General features: G+C 29.9%; 1 protein-coding gene and 1 long non-coding RNA gene across 4 annotated transcripts; both read left to right on the forward strand.

The window, feature by feature from the left end:
- Window positions 1–7,981: 7,981 nt before the first annotated feature.
- Window positions 7,982–15,758, forward strand: LOC149888627 (uncharacterized). Of its 2 annotated transcripts, none has more exons than XM_090088155.1 (4): window positions 7,982–8,300; window positions 8,851–9,530; window positions 9,633–10,302; window positions 12,697–15,758. In XM_090088155.1, the coding sequence occupies exons 1-4, from the start codon at window positions 8,162–8,164 to the stop codon at window positions 15,507–15,509; spliced, it is 4,302 nt and encodes a 1,433-aa protein (XP_089944281.1). In that variant the 5' UTR covers window positions 7,982–8,161; the 3' UTR covers window positions 15,510–15,758. The 2 variants fall into 2 exon arrangements, with proteins under 2 accessions (XP_089944281.1, XP_089944282.1); XM_090088156.1 differs by having other exon boundaries at window positions 8,010–8,300; window positions 12,700–15,758.
- A 1,091-nt stretch (window positions 15,759–16,849) lies between these two features.
- LOC145188742 (uncharacterized) lies at window positions 16,850–17,731 on the forward strand. 2 transcript variants are annotated; one of them, XR_016452707.1, is made up of 3 exons: window positions 16,850–17,013; window positions 17,159–17,236; window positions 17,404–17,731. It is a non-coding gene; the product is annotated as an uncharacterized LOC145188742 (long non-coding RNA). The 2 variants fall into 2 exon arrangements; XR_016452708.1 differs by having other exon boundaries at window positions 17,191–17,236.
- The last annotated feature ends 1,315 nt before the right edge of the window (window positions 17,732–19,046 follow it).

Here is a 19,046-nt window from a genome sequence, read left to right on the forward strand (position 1 = left end):
AACTTCATTTGGTTTTAGACCTCCATCTGCTGAATGTGAAATCATCATAATAATTTAGCGGTAGCCTTAATGATGGTCTCAAGAACTTTGCACCACTACGAAGGTTTACGGAATCGTCGAACTCTTGGCTATATAATTGCCTTCCGTGAGAATAAAGATTGTTGTCAAACCTGCCTCTGCGTACAGTCATACATAAACACTTAAAAGATATTGAATGAAATATTTAAATAGAATATAAATAAAAAGATTTAAATGATAATTAAATATATTATCTAATCTTAGAAATAAAAGAGAAAAAACTCTTCGGCCTCCAGGATGGTTAGGAAATTGCCGATAGTCTTCAATTAATTGAAAGTGATGTCCTTTTCTACCTCGTTCTCTTTACTACTTGATAATTGCGACCTGTAAGAAACCCGTTTGAAAACCACTCCAGTTACAATTAATGTGTACTATTAAACTTTCAATTCATCAATTTGTTTGTTAAATTTATTTGTTAAGTTATTAAATTTTCAAATTTAATTTTTTTCAATTGATTCAATTAAATATAGTTTTGGCAAAATCAATACTCAAATTAATTGTAAAATATTTATGCTGAAAAAGTTAAATAATTTTTTAAACACACGCAAAAAAAAAAAAAGAATTACCAAACAAATTAACTTATGTATGAATGTATAAAAACATACATGAAGAACTTTTATTTAAAAATCATATTTATCATGTTTATGTTACCGATCTACCGTGTTTTTTTTTTTTGTTTTTTTTTGTTTTTCGCCATCATTTATTTTGTAGAATTATTGTATAAGAAGCACTTCATAATATTTAGAACAAGATTGTTTAAAAATCTAGTAAAAATGGCAAGTATACCTTCAACTCCTACATGCTCTTAACTGTTGAAGAGCTCACAGTATCAATACTGGGAATTCAAATCAAAATTGCAGACATCACATCGAATTTTGTTCTTCACCTCATTTTGAATAGGAAAAACTGGGAATTGTTTCCAGGATTTAATAAGTAATTACATTAAATAAGGGTTAAGTCAAGTGTTTTCAAAACTGGGCTTAAACGCAATTATATAACATGACGCAATTATATAACATGACGCAATTATATAACATGACGCAATTATATAACATGACGCAATTATATAACATGACGCAATTATATAACATGACGCAATTATATAACATGACGCAATTATATAACATGACGCAATTATATAACATGACGCAATTATATAACATGACGCAATTATATAACATGACGCAATTATATAACATGACGCAATTATATAACATGACGCAATTATATAACATGACGCAATTATATAACATGACGCAATTATATAACATGAATTCATTTTCTGATGTCTAATTACCCTGACAAAAAAAAAAAAATTTTTCTCTGGTGTCTAAAATTTCATTACTAATTTTAGTTGTATTTTTGACGCAGATTATAATAATACTATCAGTTTACTTCTATCAGCTCTAGTTTTTGAGATATTTAAGATTTTCTCACCCAACGGTTCTATCATTGAATTATATTAACAGACCATAGTTTCCCAGTATATTTCTTCGGGATTGCATTAATTGTCGAACTTTTATTTTTGAAAAATTTGTTCTATTTATCAAAAATTTGTTCGGTTGTATTTTAGATGTTGTGATAAATTGAAAATTAGAAGTTAAAAGTTTTTGACTTGGCATAATTACGAAGATAAACTAAGATAACCAAGATAAATTTTGGGAACCTCATATCATGTGTTAAACGTGAACAGAACATCTGCGTCAGTGGATAAATGGGAAGACAAAGTGCATGAAATTTGGTATCCCGACGGTGTGAAGAGAGCAACGAGACCACTGTGATGATTGTTATTTTTGTTCGGTTAATGTTCAGGGTATCAATAAAAGCAACCGTACTAAATGGGTATATCTTGATCAGGATTTGACAAGACGATGCGTTCCTCATTTTGAGGAGATATTGCTACCAATTTATAAGAATTATCCAGATTCATCATATGAGTCGGATTAATCTGAATTTGAAACCTGCGATAATCAAAAAGACTTCGAAGGACCTTCATCGTTAAAATCAGGTTTCAGTCAGGAAGAGTTGATTGAACTCATCAGAGACCTCTGTCTGACAAAATAGTTGTGGTAATGCATTGTCAGTATATACGGTAATAGAGTTTTAACATTATCAATCTTTTTCTTCGATATTTTTAATGATGTTATTATTTTTTATTTTAATTCAGCAAGTGATGTCTGCAGTGGTCTTCTTTTCTTTGCAATATTTACTTGCTTGTACCCATCTTTATCAATTTAGTGTTTGATATAGAAAATCTTAATGTTTTCTCCATTAAAGTGATAGAAAACTTCGTATGCTAAATCTAATCTTTTACCATCGTTTGTATGTGTAGTCCTTTTAATATTTAAAGACAAAACTAAAAAAAAATTGTTACTTCAAATGGTGTTTTTTTGTTTGCTTTGCTACTTGCCATTCTCCTGGAGAATAAATTTGTGGTTCTTACTTTCTGTGACATTTTTCAATAAGATCAGCTTTATCCGAAGGAAGATGAGTATGGCCATTGTAAGAGAAAATTGTGAGTTATACTTTTAATTTTTTTCTCTTTTATCAACTATAACCAGAGGGCCATCAGTAGCCAATTTTTGTTTTGTCTGGGACAATTATCAGTGAAGTCATTTACTTCAGTTATTTGCTTAAATACTTTAAAAGAATGGATGCTACTTCATCACTTCCTTTTTTTACTATATTTTCTGTCCTAAAAAACATGTGACTCTTTTCCAATGTAGTATCATGTATGCCAAAATTATAAATCCATATTTTTCTACAATGAAATGCTAGTTATTAATTTTTGGAGTGTAAAAGCCTGTTGTAAATCGAAAGTTGTAACTATTTTCCTATTGTTGTTTTTTGAAACTGCCGTTTCTAATTTATGACCAATTTTGCATTCTGAACAAAAAAAATTTTCGTTCTGCCTTTCAATTCTTCAATCCATAAACATTTATTTTTTTTAGGAATTCATTTTTACATATTTTAATGCTCTAGCCATTAAAATTAATAAAATAATTTGCTTTGTAATTTCTACTAAATTCATTTAGTTTTGTTTATGTCTGTAAAACTTGTTCTTCTGAACGATATTTACGCATCCAAATAGATAACTGCTCTGATAACTCCCATGATACTAAATTCTAGAATTCATCAAAAATTCAGCGCCAATTTTTCCCTGCATTTAATTTTACAACCACAAGATGATCCTAAAATTCTGAAATAACTTTTTAGTTTTACCACTAAAATATTCGTGATTTAGATTACGTTTGTTTTTGTGTGCTTTCATTTTTTTATCTCCTGCGACTCTTAGGTTAAATTAAAACACCGGTTCCGATGTTTCGTAAATGTCGTATTTAACACAATTTGCAATAAGATGATTTTAAGATTGTGGCTCTAGTTTTAAGAATTATGTTAAAACATATTTTTGACTATTGCGTATAAAATTTATGACTATAAAAATGATAATTCCTTTTTGAAAAAATTTGTCATTGTTTCACAATTAGCCCTATATTTTATTGCAGGAAACCCGAAAAGCGTGGCTTCAGCGACATGAGTGACTGAATTTGGTAGATATTATTATATACATATATATATATATATATATATATATATATATATATATATATATATATATATATATATATATATATATATATATATATATATATATATATATATATATATATATATATATATATATATACAGTTCTGTGAATAAGTTTTAGTCCACCATAAGTTTATAACTATTTTTGATTTTATCGTAAAAATATGAAGGACTTATGAAGTAAAAATAAATCAGGTTTATAGAAACATATATTATAAACAAAAATATCTAGAAATAATTTGATAAAATATGATACAAAAAGAAAGAACAATTAATACTTCGTATGTCCGCCTTTTGCGTTGATCACAGAAGCGAATCTCCTGGGAATTGATTCATACAAATTTGTAATGAATTTTTGTGGAATAGTGTCCCACTCTCTTTTTAATATTCAAAGACATTCTTCGACAATTTTGGGTTTATATTCTGCCTTTTTATTATCCAAATAATCCCAAACATGTTCAATAATGTTCAAATCTGGACTTTGAGGAGGCCAGTTCATTACTTCAAAAACTCCCTCCTCACAAATGTCCTATAAATATTTTTTGGCCACTCGGGAACAATGTTTGGGATCATTGTCTTGCTGTAGAATTAAATTATTACCAATTAGTCTCATTCCAGATGGCATTGCATGATGTCTTAAAATTTCTTTATACTGTTCTCCTGTCAGTTTGCCATCAATTCTGATTAAATCACCTACTCCAGATGATGAAATACAACCGCAAACTAAAACAGAACCTCCCCCATGCTTGATTGTTGGATGTAGATAATCAGGGCGATAAGCCTCTCCTACCCTTCTTCTTACATACTGTCGTCTTCTGCTACCGAACAATTCAAATTTTGATTCATCTGTGTATAGTACACGGTTTAACATTCCTTGCGTCCAATTATTATGCTGTTTTGCATATTTAAGTCTTTTTTCTTTATTGCCACGACGTAGTAAAGGCTTTCGAACTGCAACACACCCTCTTAATCCAGCTTTTAGCAAATGTCGTTGAAGCAAGATGAGGAAACATTTGTCCCAGCCGCAGTCTGAATGTCTTGGGCTACTTCACAAACCTCTAGTTCACTGGAGGTTTTTTTCCGATTTCGCAGAGACACATTTTTTAAATATTTTTATGTCATGTTTTGTAAGCTTTGGAGGTCTTTCACTTCGAATTTTATCCCCAAGAGATCCCGTGTTTTTTAAATTTTTTTTATAATTTCTCTAATGGCTGTCCTTGAATATTTTGTCTTTTGGACAATTTGTCGTTGAGAATAACCTTCTTCATGAAGCACGATAATTTTTTTACGTTCCAGTGTGGAATTTTACCCATTTTCTTACTCAAATAACAATAAAAATAATAATACAAAAGAAAAAAAAAAACAAAAAAAAAAAGTAATTTAGAAAAAGTTTCTCTCTTAAAAAACCAAAGAATAATATTAAACACACAGTAACTATGAAATATCTTTGTAAACTGTACTATCATCTAATATGAAGCTTTCACAGCAATAAATAAACAAAAATGCAAGAGCAAACTAAAAACAAACGAGCTGATACGAATTGGGTTAAGATCAGCATGCAATAAAAATAAACACGTTAGATATCTAAATACAAAAATTTATGTAAAATTTTGATAAATATTGCTTTTGTTTGTTAAAATAGTGTTTAGTATTGTTTGAAGTTAGACATTATTTTATATAAAAAAATAATCGGAAGCTATTATTCAAAATCTGTTAAAAAAGCATGAGTGGGCTAAAACTTATTCACAGCACTGTATATATTAACGTTGTGGGGGTGAAATTACTTTTATAATTTCGTGTTTAAGTTTACTATAAAAATATAGCCTATTCTAAGAAAAGATAACTAAATGATGATGAGTTGCGCCAAGAAGGTGAAAATATTTTTAAGGAAAAAGAGAAAAACATGACATGTAGCGTTGACAACGTAAATGACATAGCGATGACAACGTAAATGACATATAGCGATGACAACGTAAATGATCCATATTTTGTAGACGATTTTTCTGATTCATCAGAATGTTCTTCTGAAAATAAGATATAGGATGTCGAAGAAGACAAACAAGTAGACAACCCGACTGCATTCTAAATGGGTAAACGTAACTGGTGAACATCACCAAGTTTTTTAATTTGATGTTGTTTAATTTGATGTGCTTGTAGGACTATATCTTAATTTGGATTCATCAAACGCAACTATCAGTTTATTTCCTGTTTCTAACAGAAGATTAACTTTATTGATGGTTATTGAGTCTAATAAAATGCTGCACAGGTATTAGAAAAAGCTGGTTCTATAAAAGCAAAAAGGAGACTTGCCTGTATCAATGGTCAATGTTTTAATAGTGTATAATTACGGAAGAAAATAGTGGAATTACAATTGAATATTCAACTTTCAGCCTTTAGCTAAAACTAACTTTGACTCTTTCCCTAAAACAGAGAGAGAAAAAAAGTTATAAAACCACACGAGAAAAAGGAAAAACAGAAGAGAAATGCAAAAAAAAAAAACAAAATTAGAAAAAGGTTTTTTTTTTGCTATAAAAAAAAAAAAAAAAAAAAAAAAAAAAAAAGACGGAACAAGAATGTAAAATAAGAGTAAAACTAAGCAAACGAGTTACCACTGAGATTCTGATACATGCCCTCATAAGTCTTTTATTGGTATTGTATGCTTTCTAAGCTATTTTTGAATTTTTAAAATTTGTAAAGTGTATAGAATTAGTTTTTGTTTATTAATCTTTGAATAAATAATGTTTCAAATATGATTAAATTTTCATTTATTTTTCTTTTTCTGTAGCGACGAATCATAAATACACAAGTTGATACACATGCCAGACAATGTAGACAGATCACACTTTACTTTAATAATCAAAAGCCGGCAAACAATTCAGTTTTAAACCAACAAATTTAAGTGTCCACCGGCGCGTTATGCGCGTCAAGGCAACGCTCATACTTGTACTTAATTTACGCTGGAAGTCTTTTTTGGTAGATGCAAAAGACATTCATTTTCTTATTTTTTTGGTAGATGCAAAAGACATTCATTTCTTATTTTTACGTTCTTCACTGTGACAGTCGAACAAAAATGAAAATTTCTTAAACTTTTATTTACAGAGGTGGAGCAAACACTTAATGTCAAAGTGGGCGGTAGTAAATATTATGGGCCCAATTGCTTAAAAGACATCATGTAAGATTGGTTAGACGTCAAAAAAAAAAAGAAAAACCCTCCGCTATGTAAGCTACTCTTTTTATAAAATACTCAGTATATTATTTGACTTTTGGCCCCATGAAAGAATATCGAACACGTGGGCGCCGGTAGAAGTCTAATTCTGACAAATTTTGTGTTCAGTTAAAAAATTAATTCTCATATAAACATTTTATAAATCAGATCACTAAAAATATCACTATATATCAACAAGATTATCTTTTTTAAATCCACTTTAAGGAATTTTTTAAATATAGCGAGCCAGGAGAGACAAAATTTTAAAAATTCACAGCCGAATGATTTAAAGGCGCGAAAACCTAAATAATCTCATTAACTTCCATTTGTCGTAAAATTTCATTTTCAATATTCGTAAACAAGAAAGTTGTCATTCATATGTGTATCAGCTCGAGGGGGCTTAAAAGCCACACGAGCTTTCTGATATCTGGGGGTCTTGGGATAGCTACCTAATGGTTAACAAGAAAATCCATACCTTCTCTTTACTTTTGTTAAATCTTATGAAAAACTGCTTTTTGTCGACTACTATTCATGAAAACTCAGAAATAAATTTGGTGGGAAATATTATCTGAAATGTGCCCTAAACAAAGATTGTAAAACCTGTGAACAATTTTCAATTGCATTATTTTATTTATATTTTACTTTACTGCTTTGTAATTTAGTTTGTTTTTGTTAAAATGTTAAAATGTCTAAGTATAAAATTTTCAAGCAGATTTTTTTTTTTGTTCCAATTTTTTACAACAAAAAAAAATCTACTTGAGTTGCAATTTCGGGATCCATTAACAGCTAAGGGTTTTAGGATTAGGCTTGAGGAGGTTGGAAACCACTCTTCCAAAAGGTGCTATTTGGGAAGAGTGGTTTCCAACCTCCTTTTCAATATTTACTAGCGATTTAAAAACCGGATGTATATTAAATTTGATTGAATTTCAATACCTAGATTTTTATTTTTCATTCATTTTGTACCTTTTTATTTATCTAAGTGCATATTCCCTTTTCTTCTTCCCCTTATCATTTTTTTTTAATCTAATGAAATTGCCATTTAAGGAGAAGCCGTCAAGCGTGCAAATAAAACAGAACTCGCTTTTTACGCCCGAACGAACACTTAAATCATACTGAACAAAAACTCTCAACAAAAACAAACGTAATACAAATATTGTTAAAAGCAAAAATAACTTTTTGGTAATTATTGACGGATAATCCAAAAAATCAAACTCTCCGCATTGCCATTAAAATTTATATTATAAAAAAGTTATAATAGTTTAAAAGAATATGGTGGTGGCCGAAAAAATATGAGACGACTTTGTTTACTACTACTGCATTACCTTTCCGCTGTTGTGGACTGCTCACTTAAGGAAGGTGTGACAGAGTTCTATGATGTTGACGGATCACCAGTCCATATGATTGTATCCGGCAGTGTATTGGTATCTGGTAAGGTTGCTTAGCTCTTAATTTTGGACTCATAACGTCCAGTCATTCCTGTAGCATCCCTTCCAGTCATCCCAGCAACTCAATCTTAGAAATGCTCTTTCTGCAAATTAATTTTGCGCTCAGATTCTTTAGACGTAAAACTTTAAAGCCAAAAAAAAACAAAAACAACAACAACAATAAAATCGTTAACAGGATTGTGTTTCGGCCTAAAATAAGCATTGAAATAATTTCAAAGTAAGTAATAAACTACAGAAGAAAAAAGTTGCATAACAACTATCAAATCTGTAACAAAAAAAATTAAAAAGAATTTTTTTTTTTAGTTTTTCGCCTCTTTTTGATTTATGTTCCATTGTTTATGGAGGAACATAAATTAATATTATCTTAAATTATTAATATAATTAACTTATTTTTGGAAGAAGTTACTCTGGCAGATACCAAGATTTAATTCAAGGAGGAGGGAGTGGTACCTGTGTTATTAAAAAAAAATCTTCCAGGTATAATTTTTAATTGGTTGTGGCTCTGGTTTAATGCATTCATTCGAATATTTTAGACGAACAACAAGAAAAGGGTTTACGCAGCAACATACCTATTAAAAATACACCCTTTAAGTACAAGAAAAATGAAGTGCTACAATCGAAAGCAATCACTGACGATAACGACATCCACAGTCGTAAACATAAACAAAGAGTTAATATAAAAACAATTAAAAATAACCGTAATAAACACGTTCTAAGAAAAAAGAGGTTAAAGGGTTCAAAGCATAAAGCTTCTTCAAAAGTTAGAAAATATGCATACGGAAAACACGGAAAGCTTCCTAGTGGTTTTTACAAATATGGTAAGCAAACACACGAAATAACTGGCCCTCATCATAGGTATGACGCATCTAAATATGAAAATATCTCAAACGATTCTTCTGTGAGTGGGATGGTGCGCGACGAAATCCCCAAAAAAAGTGATAAAGGTCCACTTCAGGCTGAACGTAAAACTATCTACCCACCTCCGTCAAATATGTGGAAAATAAACAAAGAGCTCAGTGTGACCCAACAGACGCTCGAAGAGAAAGGCGTTCTCGGAGAAAGAAGAATCAAAACTAAAGGTACCGGGGTTGCGGATGAAGTTGACTCTATCGAAGCTCAGCTGGAGAACGAACAAAAAACTACGTCTCAAGAAAATAATTTGAAGTTTCAAAGCTCTACTCAACACTCTTTACCAAACTCTTTACAAACAAAGGTTAGTTTTGTAAATGTTGGTGCTTTTGTTATTTTTAAACCATATTTAATGATAATTTCATAAGATGAAAGATTTTATAAAGACTTTTATGGCCTATGTTAGATCATGCCCTACCAAGAGCTGCGTCACACTGCACACGCTTACGCTCTTGACAGAAAAGGACAAAAAGAACAACATGAATCCCAGCCGAATTCTATGCACAGAATTGAAGACCACTTGATGAACCATGAGGAAGGGCAGTTTCACAAATTAGCGGAACAAAAGTATATTAATGGGAAAAATCTAGATAATAAACAAAAGCTGATTATAAATAACCAGTTAAAATTACGTCACACGGAGGCCCTTTTTCATGCAAAGCACGCACTCGCTTTGCCTCATAAAGTTACAATGATTAAAATGCTTGATAAAAATAATGAGGAGAGTAAAAAGATAAATACTTTACTTACGCCACCAAAATACACGAAACAGATTGTTTTGAATTCATTCAGCGCGCATTATGCACCAGAAGGAGAACAAGAAGCTGATGCAAAAGCACCAGAGAGATCGACCATGACGTTAGAAAGTAGTCAATCAATGGCTAGAGGTGTTGAACCAACTAACACTGACGACTCATCAGCAGCTTCAAAGAAAACAAATCCTTCCGAAACAAACACCATAACAGTTGAAAGTAAACCTCAAGAAGAATCAACAGACGCATCAATATCAGAAAAATATACCGAAAATCTTCCAAACACTGCCACAAAAGAAACGTCTTTTCTTCCCCAGATACAAGGTAAATCAAACTTTATACCATTTTTATATATATAGTACCGTCAAAAATTATTCGAATGACATTGAAATTTTTTTTTTTAAATTCTTGAGTTTTATATTTCTTCTACTTTTATTTTTATAATTTTGGTAAATCATGGTTACATAAATGTGAATAGATAACTTCATTAAAAGAAAATCAAAAATTTAACAATGTTTTCATATGGTCTCAAGTGGGTGTTTACGGTTTTTTAACTTAGATTTACTCTTTAAATGAAAGATGATAGCTTCCGCTGTTTTCAACACCAATCTCCATGTGAAGGTTATAGACGCAAAGAAGCATAAACATTTAGCTTTTCCCTTGCGTTACATTTTTATTATATTACATTTTTATTATATTACATTTTTATTATATTACATTTTTATTATATTACATTTTTATTATATTACATTTTTATTATATTACATTTTTATTATATTACATTTTTATTATATTACATTTTTATTATATTACATTTTTATTATACTACATTTTTATTATATTACATTTTTATTATATTACATTTTTATTATATTACATTTTCATTATATTACATTTTTATTATATTACATTTTTATTATGTTACATTTTTATTATATTACATTTTTATTATATTACATTTTTATTATATTACATTTTTATTATATTACATTTTTATTATATTATATTTTTATTATATTACATTTTTATTATATTTTACATATTTCAAAAGGTTAAGTTATGGTATAACAAATGTGCAATAAAATTTCGGACAAAATTAAAACGATCATAACGTTTTATTTTTTTTGAAAGTTTGCTCTTTATTAATTTTCAAACCTTATTTTCTTCTCTTTAAAAAATCGCTAAAAATAAGGAAAAAATTATACTCTTTAAAACGAATAATTAAGTTCTTAAATTTTTCCTTACTTTTATCGATTTTTAAAGTGCCAAATCAATATGAGCTGAAAAAGCGTGTGTACGAATTTTATAATTTGCATAGAGATAAAAATAAAAAGTAAAAAAAGCTTTATTTAGAAGCATTCTCAGGAAGAAGGATGTAATAGATCATTTGCTTTTAAATATATCAAAAATGCTGAACAAGAAAAATTAATTGTCGAAAGAAAGGAGGTGGTTGTAAGTCTAAATTCAACACTTCAATCAATAGATAAAAAAAACTTATTTCAATCATTCAATCTTAAACGGGAGATGTCGCTTACAAAAAGCTTTCCAAAAAGCTAGGACAACCTCTTTTGTAATGCCCAGCGGTCAAACGTTCAGTGATCAAGGTGTCGAACATAATTGTGAAGAAGAATGCTTAAAAAGTATACTTCTTCCATTTATTAAAAACATTACAGAAATTTGGTAAAATATGGTCCAAGATTCAAAAATGGTCCAAGATTCTTTCAAAAAAGGACAATCCTGCCAACTTACCAGAGGCACGTTCTAAAAGAAGATGACGTTCTAAAAGATGACTGGAAAGCCAAAGCATCAATCAGTTAAAAAAAAAATTAACATCAATAAAAAAATTGACAAGAAGAGCATGCAAGAACTTTCAAGATTCCCCATCAAAAGAATCGATGTGATAGGAAGATATAACATCAAATAATTTTTTTTTTTTTTTGGCATAATATTCATTTTTTATTATCCAAAATTTCATCAAATAAAGTTTACTTTCGTTAAAATAACATGGTTTTTTTATTTCGACCAAAATATTATTATACATATATGTTTTTAATATACATATATGTTTTTAATATACATATATGTTTTTAATATACATATATGTTTTTAATATACATATATGTTTTTAATATACATATATGTTTTTAATATACATATATGTTTTTAATATACATATATGTTTTTAATATACATATATGTTTTTATTACACATTTGTCATGCAGAACGCGGCGTGAATATGTAAAGCGGTTTTTTTACCGCCTAAGGTACATTAATGAGAGCAACTAGTAAATTAATAAACTCATTAATTTGTTTTTTATGTAACTAATTAAAAATAAGAAAGTATATATTTCAAGTGATTTTCTTTTTTAATTTTTCTTCTTATTCTTAAGTAAAGCATTGAAAACTTTAAAAGTAGTGTCATTCGAATAATTACGGACGGTAGTATGTATATTAATTACGGATGGTAGTATATATGTAAATGTAAAGAAGAAAAAATTTCTTTGGGAAAATTCCGTAGATCATTTGTCCTAAGACTTTCTCAGAAATATAAAGTAAACTCAGTTTATATTTTCAAGAACTGAAATTTGCTGATTATTTTTCTAAATTTTTTATTTTAATAATCGTTTAACGCAATGATTATCGTTTGATTTAACTTTAATAATCGTTTAACCGGATGATTATCGTTTGATTTAACTTAAGTTCTTTACATTATAAAGCAGGCCCCCAACCAGGTGTACAAACTGAAGAAACTGTTCAACAAACTTCACCGAATATTGATAGCCAATCGTCAGTAGATGCTGAATATACGCAAACTTCAATGGAATCTCAAGTGCCTAGACCATCAGCAGCGAATTCCGAGTCGCTGAAAAGAGAAGGTGCTGAAGAAAACTCGCAATCTTATGAACAAAACGCTGTCAACTTTTGTGATTCATGTGAAAATGTTGAAGATGTTCAAACTAAAGCTGGCCAAGATAGTAATTATAATAATAAAGATTTGCAGGCCGATAGCATTGATCAAACAAACCAACATCAACTCGCTAATTTAGCAAATCAAGTTCAAAATAATGGCTATGAAGGTCCTGTTAAGCAAACTGAAGATGTGATCAAAGAAGAAAGTGAAGCTACTCCAATAAACGAAGCAGTGCAGAATCTGTCAGGTGTTCTTCAGAGCAAAAATACAAAGGACGAAGCAGCCTCTCAAAGAATCGATATATCAGCGAAAGAAAATGAACAGTTTGTTTCTGCAAGAAAGAACGAGGATGATGAAATTACGATTACTGCAGAGACTCCACAAGAAGCAGGAGTTCAATCTGAACCTTTTCAAAACACTACTCTTACCGCAAAATCTTTAACTTCAGAGAAATCTAATGAAGTGCAAAAAAACTTAAATCCAACAGATATATCGTCGAACCCACTAATTGCAAATAGCGCAACTTCTCAATCAACTTCTCCAATAGTTGAAGAAGTTCAAATGCACCAAGCTGAGAATACTTCTCCTTTAGCAACTAACACATCTTCAATTCAAGTTCAACTTCCAGATTCTTCTAAGATTGTTGGTAGTGAATTAGTCCAAAAAGACTCAGCTCTCTCAACCGAAACAAATCAAAATCAAGGAGCACTAAAACCTGTCGAAACTGATAACTTTGGTCATGTTCAAAACCAACAAGAAATTTCTCTTATGAAAAATTCAAACCAAAAGGCTCAAGAGCAGTTTTCAAAAGAAAAAGAAGAAAAACCCGCAAACTTCTTCATGCAAAACACAGAACCACATTTTTCTCATTTGGAAAGTAACCAAGTACAGATACAATCTTCGTATGGTAAAAATAAAGTTAATAATATTGGGTTCGCCGTAAATCCAGAGGATGTTCCATTTGATAATAAAGTTGCTTTTGCTCAAGCAAAGGAGCAGGAGCAACTGAACGCTGAGGCTCAAAACAAACCTCCCATTTCTTTAGGCGGAGACTACTCACTTTTTAGACAAAATGATTCAGCATCACGCACCGAGCTAGAAAGCTATGCATCGCCAGCTTTTGAGAGTGTTTCATCAACAGAAAGTGAACCTACAAATGAAGTGCTAGCAAAGGATGAGCAGCTGCGGGAAGAACCGCGACCTCCTTTTTTTCAATCTGATGCAGTCGGAAAGTTTGAAAACTCTGATCCTTCTCACTTGAGTGTTCAAGCAGACACACAAGGAGAAGCTTTATCAAGAGCTGGTCTTGCAAAATCTGTAACCGATGTACCAAAGTATAAAAATTTGCAATCACAAGTTTTTGAAAAGTTTTCAACACCACAAAACATTGAAAGAACAAAAGCAGATCAGTTTACCAACCCATTAAACTCGACAACAATATCTGCATTCAGCGGTGAATCGCAAATAAGCAACTCTATCGACGACGACTCATACAATACAAACGGCGAATATTTTTTGCCTGCGGGTGTTAATCCAGGTGCCCAAATGTCTTCACAGATGTTGGACCTGTGGAAGTTAAGAGGAATAGCTCCTCAAAGAGGTGTTTTACGTGGAAAAATTGTGAACAAAAATTATTTTAAACATGTCCACAACATTGCAGTTGAAAGAAATAATGCAGTTTCAAAAAAAAAAATTACCGGATCAGTATCTAGACATTGGAGTCGCATGAGACAAGTTCCAAATAATGTAATGTCTGTTTTGAAGCCGAAACATCCGACTGGACCAAGTATTGCATATCAACAAACTGTTCCTGAAGAAGTAATGAATTCATTTTCCAAACAAAAATCATTAGAGAAAGTTAAAAGCAAGGTTGATGAGAGTGACGAGATAGAAGAAGATAAAGGACTAGATGAGAAAGGGTCTAGCTCTTCATCCCCTGAAGTATCTCCAGCAGTATTTTCTCCAGTACCTCCTGCACCATTGCCTCAAGCATCTCCAGAATCTCCTGCATCGTTTTCTTTAGCATCTCCTCCATCTTCTGTTACAGCATCCGCTCCAGCATCTCCTCCAGTATCTCCGCCAGTATCTCCTGCACCATCCTCTGCACCATCTTCTGCTATAGCTCCTGGATCAAGCAGTGCTGCTCATCATGAACAATCCAAACCACAAACATCTGGCTACGGGTATGGTTCAGGAAGTGGCCATGGGTATGGTGAAAGAAGTTATGGATGGGGTGGCGGTGGTGGATGGGCTGGAGTCCCACCACCCAATGGTTTTCCGCTTCCTTCATACAGTCCCCCACCAGGTTTACCAGATTTTCCAAAAGTTGGGCAAACTGCATCTCTTCCTGCAGGCAGTAGCCCTAAGCTTATTCACCCAGTAACAATGACATCCTCAGTTCACTCTCCACTACCTAATTATTTAGAGAATAAAAAACATCCGTCAAAACTTAAATACAACCCTAAAATGAAAGTAGGCTATAAAAGCTTATTATTAACCAACAAAGTTCCAGCAAAAGCTGATATTTTTAAAGCAAGTAAAGACCAAAAAGTCAGAGTTCCAGTTAAAACAAAAAGTGACGTATTTCCAAATTCAGTTACGATTAGAAAAAAACGTTAGATCAGTTTTTTTGAAGATTAGTTTCAACAACAACAAAAAATAGATGTGACGCCAAAAATAAGACCCGTTTAGAGTCTGCTTATGCCTGTGCTCATTAGCATATGAAACAGATTCTTGTTCATTAAAAGAAAAAAAGCCATGAATTAAGTTTTATCAATTTTTGAAATCCTGTGTGTAAAAAGCCACGACTGCACAATAACAAAAAACTATCTGCTTAGAAAAAATGAAAAAAGTAGTTCCACGTGAAAATGGATGAAAAGCAGAAGACATTATAAATATCATTTAACTTAATGCAATAATATTTTTTTATTACAAATATTTATATTTAAATTATTGATTACTATTGTCTTAAATGAGATGTCAGTAGCCATAAAAACTAAGGAAATTTTTAAAAGATATTGCTCCCAGATAAGTAAATCCTCTACATCATCAAATCACTGTTCCTCTAGTCAATTCGACCTTCTGTACATTTATCGGATCTTGTCTTCATCTAGTAAACTGGATCTTTTATTTTTCCATCAAAAAGGACTTACTGTTCCTCTATCGGAATTTCTCTTATGGAAAAACAGTGTGGATTAAAAAGAGCGGCATCTTTATAAGGCTTCAATTAACTAAATACAAATACAAGAGAGCGTTGTGAAGGAGAACGAAGTTTGTTACAGTTGAACATTTTTTATGTTTTAAATAAATGTATTTAGTTGTTGCAAGTTACGAACAGATGAACAGCTAGATGAAGAGATCACCAGCGAGATAAAAAAATGACCAGCTAGAATAGTATCTCTTAGTGACATGAGTAAGAAGCTTATTATTTAAAGAGTTCAAAAGCTAACAAAAATTTTTTGATAAAAGCTTTCCAGACCATTTAAGTTCAAAGGAATAAGAAAGAGATTTAAGTGGAATGCTTAGCAACTATATAGCGATTCTAGGTAAGACCATTGGGGAATTTAGTGCTGGGGAATCTTTATCTTCCAGCATTAAACTCTCTGATAAATTACCAAACAATCTATAATATGGAATTTAGAAAATTTAAATTTTTAAATTTAATATAAATAAGAGCAACTATGAATCAGAAAAGAGTCCCCTTGACCAGTCTCAAATCATCGTAAACTTAAACGAAAAGATAAAAAAAATTGGCTTTGAAAAAGGAGAAAAATGAAAGCAAAAGCTTTTGAAACTTAAAAATCTTGATGTTTTTTAATTTCAAGTTATTAACTTTTTATATCTCTACAAAAACAATTCATATGGGGATTACTTTCACTAATGCATGCTGTAAAAAATTTAATAATAAATTATCATAAATTATATATGGCATCCATACAATAATATTTAATACTTATAAGTTGTAGAAACCTATTCATTGATTCATTCTTTCGCTCATTCGTTATTCGCTGATTTTTTACTATAACTTCTTCGATAAAAGATCTACAAAGAAGTCATTATTGGTATAGGTCGACGAACTCCGATAACAAATTAAATTGAGTTGAGTCGCTTACATTCGTACGTGGTAAGCAAAGTAGCCGGTTAAGACTTTCTATAACATCATCGGGGTATTTTATTTAAACATACAAATAACATTTTTTAAACTCTTTCGATGAAGTAAAATAATTTGACACCATTTTTACGTTATTCATTCAATTGTTTACAAAAAGATTTAGAAATAAAAGAAGATAAAACGATTTAGATGTAAAAGAAGATATCAAGATATAGAAACAAAAGAAGATATCAAGGTTTCATTTACAGTTTAATTGCCTCAAACTTTTATTAATTGCTCTTTTAAAGGTCAACTTGTTTTAACAAATATTTTTAAAAAATTTAAAACTTTTTTGTTTTTAACTTCTGTCAACTTAAATTTGTTTTGATAAATGAGACAAAAACTTCTTTACTTTTCCCATAGGGTTTTCTGAATTGTAGGAAGAGCAGATGAACAATTGAAAAACGATTTAATTTATCATTTATTGTTACTTACAAATTAATCGAAGAAAACGTAAACGAAAAAACGCTAAGTCAAAACGGTGCGCCAGTAAGTTTTAAACATGTTTGGGAATTCTGGTTATAAAGATTGCCTCGGATCAATAACACGTGATACAACAAGTTGTCTGGTTTTTGCTGCAATAATGCTTTGCGTTTTAGCACCCGTGTTAGTTCTTAGTGAAGTGATGTGTATGCCAATGTGTTTTTGGTGTGCTCCTGTTTGAGTAAAAAATACAAATTCTTCTTTGTAATGTGTGACCATTCTCTTTTGAAATGCCTAAAAAAAAAAGAATGCGGGAATAAATTTATTTTTATACTTTGATATTTTACAAGAATTATGCTATATAAATTGTCTTCAAATTTGAAAACAATTTTTTTAAACGAAAAACGATATTTTAAAAATAATTTTTCATGTTATTTGATGGATGAAGATGGTACTCTTTCAAAAAGACTACCATCTTCATCAATCAGATACCATGATAAGAACCTTGGTAATAAACGTGTGATCAAAATTAACAAAAAAAATTATTACAAAATTATAAAAAAAAATGCAAGAGATATTATTATAAAAAAAATGCAAGAGATATTATTATAAAAAAAATGCAAGAGATATTATTATAAAAAAAATGAAAGAGATATTATTATTAAAAAAATGCAAGAGATTTATTATAAAAAAAATGCAAGAGATATTATTATTAAAAAAATTCAAGAGATATTATTATTAAAAAAATGCAAGAGATATTATTATAAAAAAAATTCAAGAGATATTATTATAAAAAAAATGCAAGAGATATTATTATAAAAAAAATTCAAGAGATATTATTATAAAAAAAATGAAAGAGATATTATTATTAAAAAAATGCAAGAGATTTATTATAAAAAAAATGCAAGAGATATTATTATTAAAAAAATTCAAGAGATATTATTATTAAAAAAATGCAAGAGATATTATTATAAAAAAAATGCAAGAGATATTATTATTAAAAAAATTCAAGAGATATTATTATTAAAAAAATGCAAGAGATATTATTATAAAAAAAATTCAAGAGATATTATTATTAAAAAAATGCAAGAGATATTATTATAAAAAAAATGCAAGAGATATTTTATAAAAAAAATGCAAGAGATATTATTATTAAAAAAATGCAAGAGATATTATTAAAAAAAGAAATGCAAGAGATATTATTATTAAAAAAATGCAAGAGATATTATTAAAAAAAGAAATGCAAGAGATATTATTATAAAAAAAATGCAAGAGATATTATTATTAAAAAAAATGCAAGAGATATTATTATAAAAAAATGCAAGAGATATTATTATTAAAAAAAATGCAAGAGATATTATTATAAAAAAATGCAAGAGATATTATTATTAAAAAAAATGCAAGAGATATTATTATAAAGCATAATAACGACGAGCTCTTTTTTTGAAAGTTTTGATTATTTGTGGCCCGTCCTACAAATAACCAAAACTTTGCGTCTGAGCAAATGGAATTGAGCAAGCGGTAATCTACAGAAATCACAACTTTAAAAGTGTGAATGAGCGTTGCAAATGTGCAGAGATTTT

The sequence above is a fragment of the Hydra viridissima genome, unplaced genomic scaffold, assembly GCF_058129835.1.
Source record: "Hydra viridissima isolate aposymbiotic clone 2 unplaced genomic scaffold, HvirCarnegie_v1 scaffold_5, whole genome shotgun sequence".
Classification (NCBI taxonomy): Eukaryota; Metazoa; Cnidaria; class Hydrozoa; order Anthoathecata; family Hydridae; genus Hydra; species Hydra viridissima.

What these genes read in the sequence shown, in the direction of transcription:
- LOC149888627 (XM_090088155.1), top strand. Translation starts at nt 8,162, where the DNA reads ATGAGACGACTTTGTTTACTACTACTGCATTACCTTTCCGCTGTTGTG. An exon ending in CGGCAGTGTATTGGTATCTG is followed by an intron (nt 8,301 to 8,850) that starts GTAAGGTTGCTT and finishes CGAATATTTTAG; the next exon opens with ACGAACAACAAGAAAAGGGT. An exon ending in TTTTCTTCCCCAGATACAAG is followed by an intron (nt 10,303 to 12,696) that starts GTAAATCAAACT and finishes TACATTATAAAG; the next exon opens with CAGGCCCCCAACCAGGTGTA.